This window comes from Thunnus maccoyii, chromosome 19 (assembly GCF_910596095.1).
Source record: "Thunnus maccoyii chromosome 19, fThuMac1.1, whole genome shotgun sequence".
NCBI classification, from domain to species: domain Eukaryota; kingdom Metazoa; phylum Chordata; class Actinopteri; order Scombriformes; family Scombridae; genus Thunnus; species Thunnus maccoyii.
In genome coordinates this window covers 6529891-6552300 of record NC_056551.1, presented here as the reverse complement: position 1 = coordinate 6552300, position 22410 = coordinate 6529891, and the positions used below count along the sequence as shown (strand labels likewise).

The following is a 22410-nucleotide window of genomic DNA, read 5'->3' as shown; positions in this document are numbered from 1 at the left end:
AGACAGAGTGCCAAGCCCCGCAAACGGGCTGGACCTCTGCTGCGCTCAAGGTGTGTGTGTGTGATAGCTATTTGATACACCTACATTTACACAATAGACTTAGTAAATAGGCCTATGTTTGCACTGCTGTATTGATTGGTAGGCTACTACTAACCCAAAGATAGTTCTGAAAGGATTAACTAAACATCAGCTAATGAAATAGATTCATATTTCATGTATAATACGACATACCATATTGCCTAAAGATTAATAGCCTAATTTATTAATCAGTTTTGTTGAGTTTGGTGTCATGTAATAAAATATAACTGTTACATGACATTTTCTTCAAATTCATCAGTGTTAAAAGTTGTCTACATTTAGCTGTACAGGAACAAGAACTTGTCTATAGATAAAATATTTGACTAAAATACTATTTGAGGTTCATTCTTGACCACTAGATTTCACTTACTGGATATTTTTCAGGAGCTTTCAATCATATCTCAGTGCATTCTCCATTGGATGGAACTTGATCAGATATCATCATACACAGCCACCTGTTTTCATATGACACAGGTTCAGTAGTTAGGACAGGTGAGGACACCTGAGCGAGCTGCATTAGCTCCAGAGAAGCTCAGTAAAATAGATAGTCAGAGATCCTTGAGTTTCGAATATTTTATCAATGAAAGGAAAACTGAATCAATAAAATTATGATTTAAGTCACAAAATACTACCATTTATCATTAACAACAATTATGGACAATCAAGTGCTGGAGACATAATACAGCACTTTGTATTCCAATGGTTTTGAGGTTTAATACCCCATGCAGTCCTACATTTTTGTCATTTATTGGTAAAAACATGTTTGTGGTGTCAGCTTTAAGTACAAATAGTCACTCGCTTTTCTCTGTTTTTACATCATTATATATTGAATATTTGGGGGTTTTTCACTTGTCACCCATGAAACAAATTTTGGTTGTGGGAATATTCTGGGAGCATTTTTTGTAGATAAGAGATAATTCCCAAATGTTTACAGAGTAACATTTAAATATTTCCTCAACAGCCACTTTTCTGTGAAGGTTTTCTGCAAGAGTTTGAAACCTGGCTGCATCTGTTTCCATTCAGCCATAAGAGCATTAGTGAGGTCGGACATTGATGTTGGGTGATTCAGTCTGGCTCACACTCGGCGCTACAGTTCATCTCAAATGTGCTGGATGGGGTTGAGGTCAGGGCTCTGTGCAGACCACTCAAGCTCTTCCACACGAAACTGGGAAAATCATTTCTTTATTGACCTGGCTTTGTGCACAGGCAGTACTGTCATGTTGAAACAGGAAAGGGTCTTCCCCAAACTGTTGCCACACAGTTGGAGACACACTATTGACTAAAATATTGTAGTGTGTAATGTTAAGATTTCCCTTAACTGGAATTAAAGGTCCTGAACCAAACCATAAAAAAGAGCCTGAGACAAGATAAGTTATTCTTTATTGCCCCTGAGGGGGAAGTTGTCTTGGCTTAAGTGCTGCATAGGAGAGACCAAATGTACACAAGTATGTGAACAGGGGTCAAAAAGTGAACCTGACGGAAATGTTTCTGAAAATTTCTTCGACATTTACAATGAATAATAAGCCTTAGGGGAGCCATAAAAAAGTATGTGTTTCCTTGGCAAACATACAATTTCCACTTTGAGCTCAGTGTTTTAATTAATCATTGTCTTATCGACAAGTTGGTTTGATCTTTTATTCTAAAAAATATCTCTGGATGAATCAGTTCTGAAATAAAACAATTTTTGCTTTGGACAAAATTGAAAATTATTACAACTAGAGTTCACTTACACTCTTGGAGTTAGATGTTGGTTGATTGCAGGAAAAGTGATACCATTTACTAGTCTTATGACCTGAAGATATGTGGTGTGTGGTTGATTACTCACTCTTTCTACTGAAATTGCCAACATTGTGGCTTTCTGTTTAATCCCTTGTACTTCTCCCTCAGCACCCGGGTATGTCAGGGAGCATGGAGGGTGAGCAGCCAGCCAGCCAGGACCGACAGAGGAGGGAGAGACCTGAGGAAGAGTGGACGCATCGTGAGAAAAGCTTAATCAAGAGAGACGACAGATATAAATGGCCATTTGTTGAAGGATAACTTTGACTTGATTTCCATGTGACTGCTGAGCGTGAACTTTTTGTCTGCCAGTCAGATCAAGTCCACCTTGCCTTTAGGCTTTATTTTAATTGCACATTCGAGCATTTGAACCTTTTATTACTGTGTTAGTCTTAGTTCTTTGACAAGTGAACCATGTGACACTGTTGGCGAAAGGAATTTCTGTCTGACATAAATTAAGATTCAGATGGCCAAACTTCTGAGAGAGTAACACCAAAAATGCAGCATTTTTATTGAAAATACAAGCCATTGCATTTCAGTAGTGATCTTCATGATGGACTTTCATCAGATCAATATCTCAGCCTCTTCTCATCAGTTTACTTTTGAGCTGCACCTTTCACAATTGTTGTTTTGTGCTCATTTTGTTTTGGTTTGGTTGTATTGCTAAGACAGCCTATTAAACCCATCCACCAGCCATCCCCTTTGCCTCTATTTCAAGTGATCAAAGGTCAAATGTGAAATATCATGGGCCTCCCTGGCTGATTTTTATTTACCTAAGACTGACAATGTGACCACAATGTTCCCCTATTTTTTCTCTAGTCAGTGATCTATTTTGTTTGACCCTTTTCCTCCATTGTTTTTGTCTCTCAGGTCAGAAAAAGCCCTAAAAATAGAATGAAATGCAGGGATATTAGTGGCCTGGTTGCAGACCTCTGAATCGCTGCCAACATCTCTGACTTTACCTCTGATTCAGTTATGTGCTCATGGACAGCTGTTTCCCTGGCTGGAAAAACAACAACAGAGTGAATCAGAGCTTTTTAGATGGGATTAAAAGTGAGAATGTTGTCTTCTCGCACCAGAGCTAGAATCCATTCAAACCAATCCTGTTACACATCTCTCAACCACTTGTGCAAGAGCTTTTCTTTGGGGTTTACAGTGAAGAGAATTCTTCAGTTTGTTATACCCTCTTTAACCAACAAATAAGCTTTGATCAACATGACATTATGTTAACTGCTCCAATAGCAACCACTAGTGCAGCAGCTAAAGGCGACACTGTTAACTGATGTTTCTGTCCAGTCCCTTCTGAATAATAAGGTTAAAACAAAATGGCAATTCATTCTGATTATATCACCCGAGAGTCCCTCAAAGCATCAATATTAAGAAACTACAGGCAAGTGGCTCTGTGAGGCTGTACTAGGGTACTGCACTCAGCTAAATGTTAACATCAGTATGTAAGCATTCTAAATTTTTGCCAGAACAGCTGAGGCTGATGGGAATGTCATTTATTTTGCATGAATTTGGGCATAAACCAATGTATTGATCGCACAGAAAATGTGACCTGGTGAAAAAGCCACTGCAAATCCAAAGTCGTCAAAGTTATGTACAGGATATTTCACAAAAAAACCCAAAATGTCAACCTGCTGGTGGTGCCAGAGGAAAAGGTCAGGGGATCACCAAAGTCATCAGGATACCATGAAGATGATACCATGGATCATCTGGGAACCATGAAGGTACCAAAATCTGTGCCAAAGCATAATGTAGGGATATTTCACTGGATAAGTGAAAACTTTGACCTGCTGGTGATGCTAGATGAAAAGTCAGGGCATCATCACAGTCACTAAAATTCAGTCTATGTATATCTGTGCAAAATTTAATGCCAATACATCAAATACTGTTGAGATGTTTCAGTCTGGACCAAACCAAAACTTCTGGTCTAGATACCACTAATGGTAAGTGGAAAATGTTTTCAGGATTACGTGACCAGTTAATGTTCCTACTTTTTGTCGTGATGTGCGGGTGGTGCCGTGTACATTATCTGTTTTCTTTTGTACTTTGTCATTGTTCCCTCCTAAGGTTGGTGAACCTTTGCACCACAAGCCAACAAAAACAACAATATGCAAAAGAATGTCGTCCTTCAAGTTTTTGTTTACTGTGGTTGTAAGGGAACGATTTAGTGATGACGAAAGCAATCTTCATGCGTGGGAGGGAAAGGGAGGGAACTCAGACTGTATCTCGCTGATCCATGACTCTTGATGCCTGAAAATGATGTCATAATCATAATGTGATATCTGCTGACCTGATTCCTCTGTTTGAGCTGCTTTTAGAAACAAACTTTGTGCTCAGACTCAGAACTTCATGAACTGAAGGCCTGTATGGATTCCCTGTCATATATTCATCTTCAGCTTCAAGAGCAAAAACACAAACAAACAACAATTTCCAGTGGAGTATGAATGAAACACTGCTTTGCCTTTTTGTTTATTAATATCTTTTTAAAACTGTGCATATGTCACATGATGTGGCAGTTATGGCACTGAATCTTGATCAGCTAATGTTTAAACATTGGCAGGTTGAGTGACTGAAGCTTCTTGTTGAGGATTATTTCAAATAATTTGAACTAACAGGTATCAGGTTCGTCAGTTTATTATATCTGATAAACTGTTCACGCTGAACTCAATTTCACTGCGAGACAGCTTGTGGTCTATGGAGGACCGAAACTGCCAAAATCATAAATGAATAAAGAAATAAGTAAATGACTCAATAAATAAATTAATATGCCATTAATCGCACCAAAAATAAATGTAGGCCTTAATTAATTGATAAAAATGACATGAATTAATATTTCTGTTTTAATTTGCTTCTGTATTTATTTACCTTTGTATAAATTTATTTTTTCTCTCCCATTTTATTTATTAATTTATTCATTTTTAAATTTATTTATTTATGTATTTATTCATGCATTGGTTTCTGTGTTATTTTCCCTTTGCATTTTTCCCCCCATCTATTTCCCCAAACTTACTTATTTCTATATTTTCTTTTTACATTTCTTTATGCATTTCTGCTTCATTATGCAAATGATGGAGTCAACTTTTCACCTATTTGCGCCTTTTCACCGTTGTATGGTGGCGTCAGCTAGACGCTAGGTGCTGGAGTTGTTAAGAGAGGTGGCTAATAGACTAGAGGAGTTATACCACACCATACGGCGTGAGAAGCAGCAGAGAACTGGGCAGATGTGCTGCTAGCGACAGGTAATGCTGTGTTGTTTCACCTCACAATGTTGTAATATTTGCTATCACATATAAGTCAGTACCAGCAACAGTAGTGATTGTCTACAAGATACCCACAACAGAAACTAATGTGCAAAGATCAGCTTGTTAGGTCAGTTATATGTCACAGTGTCTGATTAAACTCTACTTTTATGGCACTGCCACACAGCAGAGAGAGAGAGGCAGATAAAAAGAGTTTCTAATCAAAGTTTTTAATAGGACAGAGGATATTACAAAGGGTTTCAATGGCCTCATTAAGGTGACAATAAAAGTTATCAAGATAACAACCAAGTGTTTGGATGTATTCAAACATTTTATGCAGTTAAGAGCAGCTTCATAATTATCCAACAGATGCTGCATTACTTGCAAGGCCTGCAGGCATTAGTAGCTAATACTATTAAAAAACCTATATAAATAAAAACTTTTAGTGCATTCTAATATTCTCCAACTGCATTGAGTAAAATAAAGCTCATTATGTAATAAAAATGTAAACCAAGGTTTAGTCCCATCACCAAAATTCAAAACACTAACTTAGAAGTTACTATCACAATCAAACTGATCAGTAAGTGTTTTGACAGATAGAGTGAACAGTAACAGGCAACCACTAACCTATAAAATACTGGTATGAAATATACAGTATCTATAGAATCAGGTAAGACGTATATACAAACATAATGAATGTAAGTTTTTAATGGATGTATCTGGATGTATCTCAAACAAATGGTCAAATGAAAAAATACCAGTTTAAACTTTTAAAACAACAAGAAAGCACAGAGTGGATACCACCAAAGCTGCACAATATTTAATTAGCTATTTCAAAATGTTTCAATCTGTGTCTGGCTCTACTTCAAAATACACACAGAGACAGACAATCGTGAGACAGATTTTTATTTAATAACCATGAGTAAATAGTGAAAATGTTCAAAAATACCCCATCACTCAATCATTCATGATCTAATTTTTTTCCCCAAATTTCATATAAATCTCTTACCAGGTTCCAAATATAAATAAACAACAAAACAACTGAATCAGTCTGAAACTGAAAATTTAACCTCTTAGTAAATACTGTATGAGTACCTATTGTAGAATCAATCTGACTTGTAATAATGTAAAACTGAGAACCACAACATCTGTGCTGGGTTTCACACTAAAGTCCTGTGTTAAACCGTCAAGGCTGTGCAAGTTAAAGGGCAACTGCCTTGACATGTCTGACATATCTGCTTTCAGGATCTGGAAAGGGACCCTGGGTCAGTGGAGGACAGGGCAGCACTGCTGTCTCGTAGAGTCTTTGGTGTATGTGTTTGGTTGGCTTGTGAGCCTTTGTTTTAGAGGAACCTTTGAGTATGGTACTTTCGTTCAGTTCATATTCCAGTTTTGTGTTTGGTTGCTGGAATTTTGTGAAGGCAAAACATTGGAGGTTTGTTTGCTTCGTCTTGCTGCAGGCCACTTTTACACTTAAGATTAGCTCTGGTGCTCATTCTGACCTCCACATTTTTGCATACTTCAGGTCAAGGGTTGAACCTCATTCCATCCTGACCACATTCCTTGCTATTCTGTTTCCCTCACTTTCCTGTGTTCCGCAAAGACAAATCATCATTTTTAGGTGGGTACTGTCTTATACCATTTGGATATTCATTTCAAAGGTACAGTAAAATCCATACAGCTATGAACGAGTCTTGTCTTGACTATTTACTTGCCAATTAACTAGCCTCTCTGTTTTGATGGGTTTGTGTACTCCCCATTTAAGTGCTCCTCAGGATCCAAGGTTGCTGGGTGGGGATTCAAATCTGGTGAATTGGGTGGCAGTGATTTAAGTGTTTAGTCATTCATTGATATGGATGTGTGTGACTGCCATTCTAAGATTATGGGGAACAATTGTGAATTTTACATTGAGCAAATGTAACCATTTCTCTTTCTATGAAATATTGTATTGTTTTGTCTTTGTAACAACTTTGTTTTGCTTCAGATGTCAAGGTGGAGGTGTGACGGCCCTCTCACTGTCTTGGAGGCTGCCTTCTGGATATTGGCTGACAGCGGAGGGTCATCAGTGTAATATGGTTCACCTGGGCCTGCCAAGCTATAAAAGCTAGCCCATGTTGTCACTCTCTCTCCCTTCCTCCTGCTGACATCCACCCTGACTCATCTTTTCTTTTGTTTGCACTTTGTTCTAAACACCTTGTTTTGTTAGTTTTAGAATAAATAAATATTTGTCTTAAGCATATTTGTTTTAATATTTGTTTTTATTTGGTTAATCAATATTACAATATCTAAGTGTTTTCTCATTGGTTCATGAGGTGTGGTTGACTTGACATAGATGACAGAAATTATTGAATATTCAATTTGTAAGCACTTCATTTTCAGATATTTGATAGGAATTTCCCTTTTATTTGAAGGTTAGTTTTTCTCTCCACACAAAGGAATGCGGTCCCTCAAAAGAGCGCCAAGGATCCTTTTCTTTCAGAACACACCTTATAGGCTATAAAAAGTTGTATAACTCTCTTCTGCTTTTTGACTTGCTGACAAATAAAATTATACCTGCTCCTGCATGCAGAGCTAATGTCAGTATGAACGCTCCCTTAGTCCTGTTGAGATACAACAGAAATTTGTCATTTGGTTGTTTGGGGAACCCATGGTGGCCTTTTGGTGGCCCCTCAGCTCCCAAACAGCTGCTGAGGTTGCTTGTGTCATCAGCATCACACCCTTAAACACACCATCACAGTGTCTCATGTGATTATTCCTATTTCTGTAGGAGTTGTTGAATTTCTGCTCTCATGCCTGATCTGAGGACAGCTAACCAGACGGAAACTGAACATATGAGCTGCTCCTAGTCTGTAATTGTGTTCACTGAGCTGCAAGACTTGACTCAGCTCAGCAAACAGCAGTCACTATAAGCAGATGGCCTCTCCAGCACAGGTGGGTGTTCATTATTATTTCTCATGGGAGTTTATGGTCGCCTCAGCTGTACCTGTGCAATGATTTGATTGATTTGTTTTGTTTTGCTTTCTGTGTGCACTTTTATATGTTTTATTTGTATAGTATATGTTATGTGGAGGACAGAATGGGTGGATTTTGACTGAGGAGGTCAGTTTAAATGTTTACAATGTGCTGACTGTATACGGATGTCATGTTTACTGCTTGACATGTTTTCTCTCCACAGAGCAAATCTTGTCACAGATTTTAAATGTTTTTCTTAACAGACGCATGAAGGATCTGTTTTTGTCTGATGAAAACATCATCATCAGACTGTATGTAATGGAAACATACATACAGTATTACACATAAACACACACCTACAACTAATGAAAGCCTTTAAATGTCATATTATGTTGAGTCCACGTGATCCTGTGACGTCAGCGTGGTCATTTACATTCCAGTTAAATACCACAAACAAGTTCAGGCAGATCAGACAAAGTTGTCTATAGTCACTTGACTACATCTGGAGCCACCTGTAACACAGTAAGTCCAAATATTTATCTGTTTTATTTTTAATGTGCTTCAACAAAGCACAAAATTGTGTAATCTGAATCAACACTCATGATTTGAGTTAATGTATCAATTTTTGATCCTTACATGAGGAAAATTGCTGTGTCTGATGCTATTAACTGGACAAATGTGGTCATTAAGTGATACAGCTCAAACTACCTGAACTTATATTACTAAGAACTAAAGGTTTTGAAAAGTTTTACATGTTGCTGAAGATAAGAGTGTTAAAGTTGTTGAGTGAAGGAAACATGAGGGAAAATGAAAGTAAAAATTAAGTTTTGTACTTTTTCTGTGAATGAAGTTAAGGGAATCTTTAAATTTAATTAAGCATAATATTATAATATGATATATATATATATGTTCTTTATCCACAACTGGATCTGTTAATACATTATTTACAGATTTTGTAAAAAAAAAAAAACCCATATATATATAACAATAATAAATAATTCATAATTGATGAGGTGCACATGCAAAAACCCCAATGTTGTGTGTATATTGTGTAATATATATAGGTTATAATATATTTGACCTACTTATTGTTTACATTTTACTGACAGCAAACAGCTGTTCCTGGCAGCCTCTGATTGGTTTTCTCTTCCTGGTTTATGTTTACATATACATGGTATCAGCACTCTTTGTCTGTCTAAATCTTGCCTGATGAAGGTCTGAGGACTGATTTGATGTTAATAAAAAAGAGTAGAGGTGATCGACAGCATGCATTCAGAGACCAGATGTTACAAATTTTCATTCGTTTTCTTCTCTGTTCTATTTTCATTTACTGTAATTGTGCCTCATAGAGAAATCAGCAGAGCACAGGCAAAAGACAGATTTGGTTTCAGTAAATATTAGTGTACAGTTGTGCACTAATATGTGCACTTGATTTATTATTTTCAATCAGATGGGTTTTTTCTTTGTTTGTTTGGTTTTCTATTTTTCACTGTTTGCTTTTGAGTGTTTGTAACTGCAGTCTCCATATACAAGTGTGTTTAAGTCTTGATCCTGGTCTTCTGTGCATGGAGTTTATCACCTGTCAATGAACATACTTGGTTTAAGGTGAATTGGAGACTCTAAATTTCTTCACTAAAGTAAAAGAAAGAACTATGGAATTGCAGCCTAAAAAACTTTCCTGAGGTAAAAGTAAACAAACAACACAATATTTCCCTTTAAGAGTTGTCAGAGGTAAGTGCTATAAGTAGGCAGATCAACTACTAATCTAAAGAAGTGACTAATCCAGCGTCTAACATAAAACACAAAACCTAGGACAGATACTGGAGGTAACAAGTCACATAATATAATAAAAACATCACCTCTGCATTGTGATCTGTCTCTCTGATCAAAGGTGAACATGGCATCAGTGTCAGTCAGTTCCTGTCTTAACAAGGCTGTGCACCAGCAGTACATGAGCCTGCCGCAGGGCGGGAAGTGCCAGGTCACCTACATCTGGATCGACGGCACTGGAGAGGGACTTCGCAATAAGACCCGAACCCTGGATGAGGAACCAAAGAGCATAGATGGTAAATGTCCTCTTTTTATGGTGAAATACTTTTGGGGTGCGTAGCAGTTGACATTTTACCTAACTTTAAGGAGTCTACTTTTACCTTTGTACCTTTACTTTTCATGTCAAGATAAAGTAAAATATGCATTTAATACGTTTCTTTAAGGGGTGAAACAATTGATCCTTCAGTCTACTCTTAGGAGTTAATGGCATTAATAGCTTAATGTAATGGTTATTTAAAATGTCCTCCAGCCTTGCAAAGTAGAGAAAGACATTAAATTAGGAGATTAAGAGATGGATAGAGATTACAGAATGATTTAGGCATTTAAAACTTATTTTAGGGATGTTTGTGGACCAGTGAAGGAGTTATTCATAAACAAATATCTAGAGGAATAACAGCTGCGTTGTTAGGGAGAAGCTCCAAGAAAAGGGAGGGTTGCACACCTACATTGTAAACAGCACAGGTGTAGAAGAGCATCCTGGTACAATGTCAGTGAAACGCAGGCTCAGCTAGAGACCAAATGTTTAAGTACTGTATTGAGATCTCAGAGGGCACTGGTACTTAGAGTTGCACTTTATGTTAACAACAGATCAAATGACTAAGTGTAATGTTAAAAGGTGACCCTTGTAAATTATCAACTGACTCTGCAGTTCCACTCAGCTCTATGGGGCATTTTAGTTTCCTTTAGGTCCTTTAACCAACTTCAACTTTAATTGTTTTGGTTTTCCAGCTCTTAACGGAGGCAGTGGGTGGCTGTTTTCAATGAAAAAGGTCCAATAAACCAAATGTACCCTGATTGCCCTGCACTAAACAGCAGACAACGTTAGCGACTAGCTGGTGGACAAAGTGGAGCATTTAGCAGTTAAAAAAGCAAGAGACCAAACTAAAAGGAGAGAGAGAATTGGATTTACATTCATCAGGTGGCCAGAAACATGACTCCAAATGAATGTTAATATTGGTTTGTATCAATTGGGTGTGTAAGAAGATATTTGACAGTGCATGGTAACAACTTTGTCAATGTTCTCAGCTTGTTCCACTGCCCCCAAGTGGCCAAATAAATCAATTAATGCTGCTTTAAATCCTTTCTTCACCTGATCTGATCATGGAAACCTTGAGATCCAAGGTTTTCGCTTGACAGAAAAAATATCCTAACCCTACTCTACTTTTGATACTTTTGGTACATTTTACTGTTAATAACAATCAACAGTGTATAATCGTGTAATTTTCCATTATGATGTTTGTATTTAAGTAAAACATTTAAGTTAATTTGGTTCCCAAATACAATAAATGCACAGGATTTTTTTCCTGGTGGCATCAGAGTTAAAATAGTCTGTGAGCTGATCAGGTTTCACATTACGCAGCATGACACAAATCCAATTCTGACTTATATTTAGAAGAGATGTTTTTGCTGACAATCATTTGACTAAAATGATATTACCAGATATTCCTGAGTGGAACTTTGATGGCTCAAGCACATACCAGGCCGAAGGCTCCAACAGTGACATGTACCTCATCCCTGTGTGCATGTTCAGGGATCCATTCACATTCGACCCCAACAAACTGGTCCTGTGTGAGGTCCTCAAATACAACCGCTTGCCTTCAGGTACATTTTTCACCTTTCTGTTTACCTTTTTACGGCCATGACCCATAAGGTTAGGACAAACAAGCTGTACTGGTTTTTGTCTTTACTGTCTAGAAACGAACCATCGAGCGAGCTGCAACAAAGTGATGGAGAAGATTAAAGAGCACTCTATGTGGTTCGGCATGGAGCAGGAGTACACTCTCTTAGGAATTGATAAATACCCTTTTGGTTGGCCTGCGAATGGATATCCACCACCCCAAGGTGAGTCAGCAACCAATTTTCACTCCTCTTTGTTCAAATTATTCATGTGGAAGAAGTATTGCAAAATAAGGTACCACTGTTTAATAAGCAAATAAGTAATAAGTAAGTAATTTATGGCTTATTGATTTTTAGTAAAGTAAAGTATTTAATACAATACAAAGCAATAATAAGCTGCTTGCAAGCTGAACATTTGGGTTGCCAGGTTGTGAGAAATCTAGACCATTGACTAACACATCGCTAACACCTACAACTGCAGACCTCATGACTTATTAGAAAGTAAGAAATCCACAACTTTTTAGCAAGATAAATCTACGGGGTCACAATAAGATTAACAAGTTAAAAAAGAATCAGGCAAAACACTTCTGTAGCAGAAAACTCAGCAATTTTTTTAAAATTTAGAATTGTAAATAAATCAACTTAATTTAAAAAGAAAAGCTACATGTAATTTCAAATAAATCTTTGGTTTTTTATGAAATACTTTGGGAATTTTACCTCCTCAGAACTCTAAAAATAATCTGAGAAGGAAACATCACTTTTTGGTTCAAACTGTTCACAGCTCGGCCAAGAATGTGCATTGGCTATAAAGGATAACAATCCAAAAAGGTTGTGAATGAGCGTAACAAGTTATCAAATCTGCAGTTATAAATGTTGGTAAGTCTCTTATAAAGAATTTGTTCCATGACAAAAATAAAATGAATTAAATTAAATGTGTAGTGTGGATGCTCTTTAGCTCTTGGTCCGACTCATACACCAGAGAATTTTCAGAACCTGGCAACCCAAAAGTTCTCCTTGCAAACAGCTCATCAGATCTTCCCTGTGAATTAAAGAATGAGATAAAAAGACAAAATCATTTATGCTGGTGGAGGATCACCTCCAGCCAAACTGTTTTTTACAAACTGGCATATTATAAAGTGGTACCAGAAATAAAATTATCTCAGAATTGTCAATTAATCACAAATACAATTAATTTTTGCACAGGCTTTGCATGAATTTTGTCTTAACAAGCTTCCCATCTTATCCGACATTTTAAGGTCCTTACTACTGTGGGGTGGGGGCAGACAATGCTTATGGACGGGACATTGTGGAGTGTCACTACAAGGCCTGTCTCTATGCAGGAATCAAAATCTGTGGCTCCAACGCTGAGGTTATGCCATCTCAGGCAAGTGTCAGCATTATTCAAATACACAGCAGTGGAAAGAAAATGCTTCCACATTGGCATGACTTTGCATTCAACTTGAATTATTGTTCATGTTTTTTCTTTTCTTCCCATGTGCTATTTCACCCTCTTTTCATTGCCTCTACCCTTCTTCTAACCTCAGTGGGAGTTCCAGGTGGGTCCCTGTGAGGGCATTGAGATGGGAGACCACCTGTGGGTTGCACGCTTCCTGCTGCACCGTGTTTGTGAAGATTTTGGGGTTGTTGCAACACTGGACCCCAAACCAATGGAGGGCAACTGGAACGGTGCTGGTTGCCACACAAATGTCAGCACCAAGCAGATGAGGGAAGAAGGGGGACTGCAGTGAGTAAACATTTCCATAGAAACTTCTAGTGACAGCAATTCATTAATTTTAATTGGTAAATAATTAGGATTAAATATGTTTTTATTGACAATGTTTTTATTTTTGCAAATGGTTGGATGGTTTTAAAAGACTGTCGGTAAATTATTAAAAGCACTGTTTTGAAGTCAGAGTTTATCTAGAAAATGAATGTTCTGGTAAATAGTGTCACTTATAGATTCTGAAACACACTCTAATTGTGTTTGCATGATCACAAATCTCTCTATAGAGCTATATGATTTTGTATTTGATATGATCCAATAACATAGCTGTTATTTGATTTGGTCTTAATACAATGTGATTCCATACAATACAATGAAAATCCCCAAGTATAATTTACATTTACTTTACTTTTTGTGTCCTTATTTGATCATTTTTGGTACTTAGGGTGATAAAAACACAGTAACACACTGCAGCTTTTCCAACAGGCTAAATTTTTCACTGGTTGATCATTTCACATAACACATGCACCTTTGAAATTTCTCTGTTTTCAGGCAGAAATCTTTTAATTTTTTACATACTCAAAACTTATAAAGAAAGAAACAATTGGACTAATTTAATATGGACTGTAAGTGTTCCTGTGACTGCAGATAATTGAGTTTCTCTAAATTCTGTAACTTAACGCGGCTATCAGCAATATTTATATATAAACGATGAAACACCTGTATGTACAAGGGATCACTTGATAGTGTGATAGACCTTTATAGCACCTTTCAGCTCATTGTTTTGGATTTCTGGCCTTTACTGTTTTGGTTCACTCTCACAGTTCTCATAGTGTTGTTTGTGGCTATGTTCTCTGTGGAAAAACTCTAAAAACCTGCCATACACTAATGCCCAGCACCAAACTCCACTCAACTGTCTCTTCTGTTTTTTTCTCTGATGACAGATACATCGAGCAGGCCATTGAGAAGTTGAGCAAAAGACACTTGGAGCACATCAAAGTGTACGACCCACGTGGAGGTCAGGACAACATGAGACGTCTCACAGGTCATCATGAAACCTCCAGCATCAATGATTTCTCTGCTGGAGTGGCCAACCGTGGCTCCAGCGTCCGCATCCCTCGCCAGGTAGGCCATGAGAAGAAAGGCTACTTTGAGGACCGCCGCCCTGCAGCAAATTGCGACCCGTACGCTGTGACAAAGGCCATCGCGAGCACCTGCCTGCTTGATTCACAAGAGGAAGAGGAAAGCGAGTAGGAGAATTGCACATCTATCTGTGCGTCTACCTGAGTAAGATGCTTGAATAACATGGCGATGAAGAAATTAAGACATGATGTTTGTTTTTGTTGATGAATTTATTGATCTAAGTGGCTTAGTTTGACATAGCTTGCATTTACATGTGCAGATGTGCACAGACAGCTGCTTCTCCAGTACTGTTATAGTCCTTAGAAATAAGAAGTTAAATATTTTGCACAGCAGTTTTGTCAGAAATGCAGGTGGGTTTTTTTCGGAGCCCACATACATATTATATTGTATTAAAATATTAGTCATTGTTTCTTAAATCTTGTGTTACATGCGTTAGTGCGGACAAAGTGAAATAAAGATACATGGTGCTGTACTTGTCTCAGTTTTTTCTTGTTTGTCTCTTAAAATTTGCAAAAATGTAACAGGTTAAAACTAGAGCAGAGCAATCAATCAATACAATAGCAATAGTATCATGGTCAATAGAGTGTAATTTGTCCTATTGATTGGTTGCTGAATGTCAGACAGAGACACCAAAAGAAATTAGTAAGTAAGGAGAGGGAAGAAAAGACGAACAAGATAGGTGGTGTGCTGCTGACAGCAAGGAATAACCCTCATCCCTGAAGTGTTTTGGTTCAGATCCTGCTTTGAATTATAATAATGTGTGTCTAATATGTTTTTCCATAAAAAACTACCTTAAGATCCTTAAAATGGCATCTCCTCCTTCTTCCTCATTGAAAAAACTGCTGGATAGCCTACGAGATGTCTCCTACTTCACTGTAAAGTCCATTCTCAGTGTATGTGCACTGGAGTCTTCAAGTTTCTACATCACACGTGTTTAAGTTGCATACTGGGCCATGATTGGCTTCCAAACTAGTTGTGATGTCACAAATCATGCTCATAGGTATACGCCTTAAACTGAGAATTAAGATAGAGAAACTTTACTCATTCAGCAGATGAAGGTGAAAACAACTTTGTAGTGTCTCTGCACATACGTCCTTCTGCACAGTAAAGCTCAAACATGCAGGTGAAGTAATAATAAGAAAATCAAATTTTTCAGTGTAGGGACTTTAACCTAAATGAAATGTAGGCAGCGCTGTGAGCAGTCAGTGTTCGGAAGCAACTGTGGGAAATAAACTGAGCTCATCTGGGTTCGTTCACTCAGTTTGGGTATTCAGTATATGTTGTGGCCCGTTAGAAGCTGCTATAGCCACAAAGCTTAGTGGCAACAAGGTGGCAGGAAGTTTCGGCAGGGTGGTGTGCGGGGGTCCCCACGATTCTGCAGGTAAATGACAGAACATAGCCAATAACTTTTTTAGTGAGTGTGTTATTGTGCTGGAATTTATATAAACAGAGAGAAAACATACCATGAGGTCCAGCTGAAAGCAGAAACAGGGTCAAAAGTCCCTTAATTCAATTTTTCAATTTTTTTCAATTAAATTCAACTTTATTTATTTAACGCCAAATCACAACAGAAGTTATCTCAGGGCACTTTTCACATAAAGCAGGTCTAGATTGTACTCTTTATTTTACAGAGACCCAACATTCTCCCATGAGCAAGCATTTGGCAACAGCAGCAAGGAAAAACTCCCCTTTGAAGGGAAGAAGAACCAGGCTCTTGGTGGGCGGCCATCTGCCCTGACTGGTTGGGTTGAGAGAGAAAGAGGGAAGGGAAGAGAGGAGAGAGAGACACAGAGAAGCATAATAACAACAACACTTAACAATAACAACAACAATAATAATAATAGAAATATGACTAATACTCTCAGTCCTTATCTCTTCCTGTCACTTTCTGTTTCTGTCCCTGTGCTATTCTTATTCTGTCTCATCTTTCTCACTCAGTTCTTCATCCCTCACATTCAGTTCTTCTTCATCTCATTCTTCTCTCTCTCTCTTCTCCTTTTCTCTTCCCTTTGTGAGTTTGTCGTCCTCCTGCCTCTCACTCTGCTCTCCTTTTCCATCCCTCCCTATCTCCTCCTCTTGCGCAGTCTGTAGCATGTTTTGTTAAAGATGGTGCTATCTGCTGCTCTGCCCTTCCTTTTCAGTTTCTATCTGAACAATCCAGCTGCACTGACCTACAGTAGTCAACAAGTGAAGGGACATCTTGGTTAAAATCTGTTATGTAGAAAGTATAAAGAACTATATTTGCTACAGTGATATGCAATTACTCTAATTACAAATACTGTGATAGGTTAAAAGACTTTATTCAGCTTATCTGACTCTAAAAGGAAAGACTCATACTTTTACAACAGTTGTGCTGGATGAGGAGAAAAGGCAAAAAAGGCCTTAAAAACATCAAAACATCCAATCCCAAGAGTAAAATAAATTCAGGAAACAGCCATCTGGCCTAAACCACCACTGTAGTTACGGATGTAAATACTTATGGTAACTGTCCACCAGGTGGAGCTTCTGCTGTATTTCTCATCTTACTTTGTCTCAGCATGACTCCACAGTTGAAACAACAGTAATCAACTTGTCAGATCCACCTGATGGAAGGTCAGAGTGTCATTACAGACCAGAACCTCCGTTTCCCAAATGCATCTTAAGGCTAAGATGATCTCAGTCTCATTTTAAGTCTATGGGCTAAGATCACATTAATCTTAAAATCCTTTTGGGAAATGGGGCCTTGAGACATCTATGCAGCACTTTATGAAGGGAGAAGAAGGATGTGGTTTGAGTAGATGAACCATCAATCCACAACAAGAACAACATGATCTGTTATCATATGATATATGATGGCAGAAAAAACATGAATGAGGTTGCCTAGTCATCATACTCTCAGTATTGGCATGGATTCACCTCAACCTGATGCTCAGTGTATCTGACATATGGCGTTAACATCTTATCCTGTTACTTCCTGAAATACGATCCTCTCATTTTCATCCTTGCGGTGTCAAAATGACTCATTATTCAAGCTGTTGGAGGGAAGCGTTTTTTGCAATACGAGTAAACAAAAAAAAAAAAGAGATTCTTTAGGCCAGATCAGATGCCACCAGATTTCCATGGATACAGGGAGTAACTTGGCAACCATGGTGTTTGTCTGTCGTCATGGAAACATCAGAGCTTTTTACCAGGAATATTGGCAGCCTTGTGAGATGATGACGGAGAAAGAGAAGCAGAATGAAAACTATTGTCTGTCTCTGTGTGTTTGACGTCATTTTTTTTTTGTCTTTTGATGAATGCCATATTTTAAAGCTTCATGACTAAAACTGAAAGTGGAAACAAGAAAAAGCAAATAATCTTTTCTGTGAATGTCTTATGCATCAAAGCTATCAAAACTTTCAAATCTATAACATTCATCTGCTGGTGCTGCACATCGAGACAGGAAGTACAGTTAGAGACAGGAAGCATACACAGAGATGGGAAGTGTATGAGCCAAGAGAAGTGCTGTGAGACAATTTTATTCAAACTGTGTTTCTAATAGTGTATGTTTTAACTTACCAAAATACAAAATGAAGTGCACTTAAAAATGCCAGCATGCAGTCTAAAATGCCTTAATTTTTGAGTGTGGTTTTGATGTACTTGGTTAGCCCACAATGGAAATGGTTGAATCACTCACAGCAGGAAAAAGTTGCGGACGGTTGTGCAATGCTTTGCCAACTGCTGAAAAAGAAAAGAAAAAAAACACATTTGTGTTGAATATGTGGTGCAATAGTTTTACATTTTTTACTATATATTAAGTTTTGATTCACAGTCTTTTGGTTCACACCTGGTATCTTTTCCTGTTAATACAAGACAATATGGTCATACTTTGTTCTCTAAATGCCAACATAGTGCTCTTAACATTGACTAAAAGGATTGCGACACTGCCGGTCTACATGCAATACATTTTGTTTAGATGGTTTTCCTGTTTTGAACATAGACAATATTGTAATAATGTCATTTGAGACAGTTGAGTTGAGTTCTCCACACTAACACCTTTACATCTTGCTGAGAGTGAACTCTATTACAATTGAACTGCATGCACTCAGAAATTAAGTGCAGAAAAGTACTTTTTGGAGGGCAGTGCCAATAAGGCTGGATTATCAAAGGGCAAAGTGGGCAATTGATCCAGGGCCTCAGAACTCCAGGAGCCCCAGAAGCTCCAGTCTTGCTGTACTGTATGTTACCCGAGATCCCGAGGCCCTAGCTTGAGAAGGGTCCCTGTGAAAGACTAGTTGATAACCTTTCTATTTCAGATTTGTACTTACATGTTGTATATTCCTAAATCATTTTGTGTTTAATCAAATAACCACACAGGTAGAATTCTAGCTTTAAAAAAACTGTAAACAATTTACAGAGTGAGAGGAAGTAAGGACTTAATAGTGTCCCAGCAGCTCATTTTTTACCCTTGTTTATCCCATGCATCTATAATGATACACTGGGAAGGAATGTAGGCCTACCAAATGAACAAGATTTCTCAGACTGCGTGGTAATATTTTTCCTATATTATCATCCTTGGAAAGTCCTGTACAGTCAAAATGAAACTGAACCTTCATTACAGGTATTACAGTATGGGTAGACACATGAGGATATGGCTGTGTACAACATGTGTCCAACTTTCAAGTGCACACAGGATAAACTGCTATAGTTGGTGAAACAACATCACCAACTATGGCATATCCTTTCAGTCTTACTGGTATTTGGAGCTCTGTATTTCCTTTTCTCAGCAGAGAAAAGGAAATACAGTCCTTCTTTTTAATAAACAAGGATGTATCAACAGTTGCATTATAAAAATAAATAAATAAATAAAAACATGGCAAAATGTGTACGGGGTGAAGGGTATTAAGTTGAGTAAAGCCATTAAGTCCACTAAATGAAATTCATCCAGAATGCTGACATCTTTCTTTCTTTCTTTCTTTCTTTCTTTCTTTCTTTTTTTGGAGATTGACTTCTGCAATTACAATGTTGAAAGCAGGTTTTAGAGCCAGTTAATTTAGATAAATACTAATTGTAACCTTCATTTATATAGGCTAGCACTTTTCAAAAATAAGTGCTTCACAGACATAAAAACAGAAAAGACACAGTGAAATTATAAATTAGAATAAGTTCAATGCAATCAATGAGCAGGACAATGAATACAAAATTTAAGAATAGACAGCTAAATTAAAAACGTAAACAAAACAAAACAAAAATACTATACCGTGCAACTAAATTATATTGTGGTACTCAAAGTGGGGTCCGGGGACCTCTAGCGGTCCTTCAGGGGGCTCTGGATGGTCCCCAGCCAAAAGGGGAATAATTTATTTTCACTAAAATTTCATCCGTAAATAAGACAATGACAGAACGTATGACTATTTTGGTCATGGGTTTCATACACTTTCTGTAATAAAACATCTCAAAGCAAAAATCTTATCAAGTAGGGGAACCTGAGACAAAATCTTATCAGATGGGGGTCCGTGGTCTGATTTGTGTCAGTTTAGGGGTCCTTGACGTGAAAAAGTTTGAGAACCACTGGTATAAACGACCTTCGCCTTCAGCCCATAAACCGCGAGATGAATCAGTGATTATCCCTCCCATTACTCTCAATGGGCTGTCAAAGTGACGTCAGTGGTCTCTGTCGGCAGCAGGTGAGAGCGCAGCGTCGCCTCTTCGCTGCTTTCACAGACGCAGAGCGGCGGAGGAGCGGAGCCATGGGAAAGCTTCAAGAATTTGAGATCACTTTTGCCAACAACAAGGTGGTTTACAGTCCGGGAGAGTCTATACGCGGAAGTGTGAAAATACGAACCGGCAACTCGCTGCAGTACAAAGGTAACCTCCAACATTTCCACACAGAAGGAGAGAAACATGTTTGTGCCAGCGTGTCTTTCAGCTGCTGGTTCAGCGAAGCGCGCAGAGAAGGTCGATGTAAATAAACTTTTCCTCGGTGATGGTAGACATGTAGGAGAATATATGTCGCTGTGGCAGCAAAGTGGTGATTTCTCAGCCGATTGAACGTCTCGTTTTGTGACCGTGACCGCCTTAAAAATGTGGTGCGGACATCACGGATTTCGGTGCTGCTGCTGCGCCGAGGAGAGGACGGAGCGTTTCCTCCCGGCAAATGACACCAGCAGCCGCGGAGGATTCTGTTGTTGTGCCATAAAAGCTGGTTGTTACTGCTTCTCGTTAGTCAGGCCGTTTGAAAACCACATCCTGGATCACATCCTGCTTGTTATAACATGTTGCTTCCACATATTGTTTTTTGCGAACCCTAGAAATTGTTTGGAGATATTGTTTGAATGATGAGAAGCTTCCAAAAAAATCAGGACAACAGGTGTTAAACACTTTATTGCTATTAAAAAATATTTGTCTGTTCATTTACGGTATGGAAGGATATTAAAAGCTTTTACTGCCAAGCATCACAAACTTGTGGGTACAGTTAATAATGGGAGTAAAGTAGGTTAACAAGGTGGGGAGCAGCTCTTTGGAGTTTCCATGGAAGTACACAAAGAATCCATTGTATGAAAGTGATCCTTGTGGGGATTCTTCTCTAATAATAGAGGGCTGCTAACAACTTTAACTAGCCTAAAGCACTTGTTGTATGGGAGTCTGGCACAGAGGTATGTTAATTGACAGGGACAGTAAATGAGACGGGCTTCTGTGTGTTTGCCGAAGTTGTGAAAACGAAAGATGTAAATGTTTACCTTTTGTCATTGCCATGAAATAACAAGTGCAGAGCTGCACTTGCAACTTTCCCCACATGCATTTTAAATGTGTGCAACATAGCCGGCTGCCAAGTGAACATCCATCCTCTCAAAGGAAACATTCATGAACATCTGCTTCCAACAGAACTAATCTATCAAGATGATTTACTAAAAAGACTATTCATGGCTTGATGTCTTGATGATTTAAAAACCTGATTCACCTCTTGAATTCCATCATATTTTAGAGATTTTGTGTGTTTGTGTGTGCATGTTTGTGTGTGTGTGTGTGTGTGTGTGTGTGTGAAGTTATGTGGTGTATGTCTGACGTGGTGAAATTAATTTGCCATAATGCACAGGCTGACCTGAAGCAGATGGTGTTACAACAGAGGTCAGAGCTCCTGCTGAGCTCTGTTACACTGTAAGGTCACACGGCTGCAGTTCCCCAGTACCTGACACCGGCTTTATTCCTAAATAGACCCTCTTGTGGTGGCTGCTGTGGCAGAAATCGGCTGTTCTTCTCCAAATTACTGTATGTGAGCAGCTCAATAAAAGTATTTTGCAGTAAAATGGTGACCAGAACATGTGGAGAGATTCAGATGTTGATTGAGGCTTTGGATCAGCTGCACTGACTTGAAAAGTATTTGTTGCAGTTACTGGTCTTTGTTTAAAGTCAGATGTCACAAATGCAACGTTCAACCAGACCGCAGTGTGCTTTCAGTTCTCACTGCTGTGACAAACGACACAATTATTAACAACACCGATACACAAATCATCATTTTTCAAAGCAAAGTAGATCTTAAATCTTTAATTAGATAAATGCAGATCAACTCAGAAAATGCCAAAAAAAATGCACTTCAAGAGAAATAAAACCAGGAAAGGAGAATAAAATTTCACGCTGCAATCATCTTGACCAAAATGATTTTGTTACATTGTCATTCAGTTGACTTCAGAAATAAAATAACAATCTTCAAACTGTATTAATGACAAAGGACAGTCACATTTATATGACTGTATCTGGATGTTGTGAAGGTTCTGCCAGAGCTGCCATACACCTCCACAAACACTTAACTAAACACTATTACTTAAGGTATATTTTTGAACAATGTGACCCAATAGAACAAATTTTTAT

General features: G+C 38.1%; 2 protein-coding genes across 3 annotated transcripts in view; both read left to right on the top strand.

The window, feature by feature from the left end:
• Nucleotides 1-9948: 9948 nt before the first annotated feature.
• LOC121885799 (glutamine synthetase-like) lies at nucleotides 9949-15055 on the top strand. Of its 2 annotated transcripts, none has more exons than XM_042395560.1 (6): nucleotides 9949-10117; nucleotides 11541-11702; nucleotides 11796-11942; nucleotides 12974-13101; nucleotides 13262-13461; nucleotides 14385-15055. In XM_042395560.1, the coding sequence occupies exons 1-6, from the start codon at nucleotides 9949-9951 to the stop codon at nucleotides 14692-14694; spliced, it is 1116 nt and encodes a 371-aa protein (XP_042251494.1). In that variant the 3' UTR covers nucleotides 14695-15055. The 2 variants fall into 2 exon arrangements, with proteins under 2 accessions (XP_042251494.1, XP_042251495.1); XM_042395561.1 differs by having other exon boundaries at nucleotides 11784-11942.
• Nucleotides 15056-20219: 5164 nt separating this feature from the next.
• Nucleotides 20220-22410, top strand: part of arrdc1b (arrestin domain containing 1b) — a 39002-nt gene continuing 36811 nt past the window's right edge. Inside the window, exon 1 of the mRNA XM_042395922.1 lies at nucleotides 20220-20409. Within this exon, the coding sequence (XP_042251856.1) occupies nucleotides 20292-20409 (118 nt within the window). The 5' untranslated portion in view covers nucleotides 20220-20291. The remainder of the gene's footprint in view (nucleotides 20410-22410) is intronic.

What these genes read in the sequence shown, in the direction of transcription:
- LOC121885799 (XM_042395561.1), top strand. Translation starts at nt 9,949, where the DNA reads ATGGCATCAGTGTCAGTCAGTTCCTGTCTTAACAAGGCTGTGCACCAG. An exon ending in GGAACCAAAGAGCATAGATG is followed by an intron (nt 10,118 to 11,540) that starts GTAAATGTCCTC and finishes TGATATTACCAG; the next exon opens with ATATTCCTGAGTGGAACTTT. An exon ending in TGGATATCCACCACCCCAAG is followed by an intron (nt 11,943 to 12,973) that starts GTGAGTCAGCAA and finishes CGACATTTTAAG; the next exon opens with GTCCTTACTACTGTGGGGTG.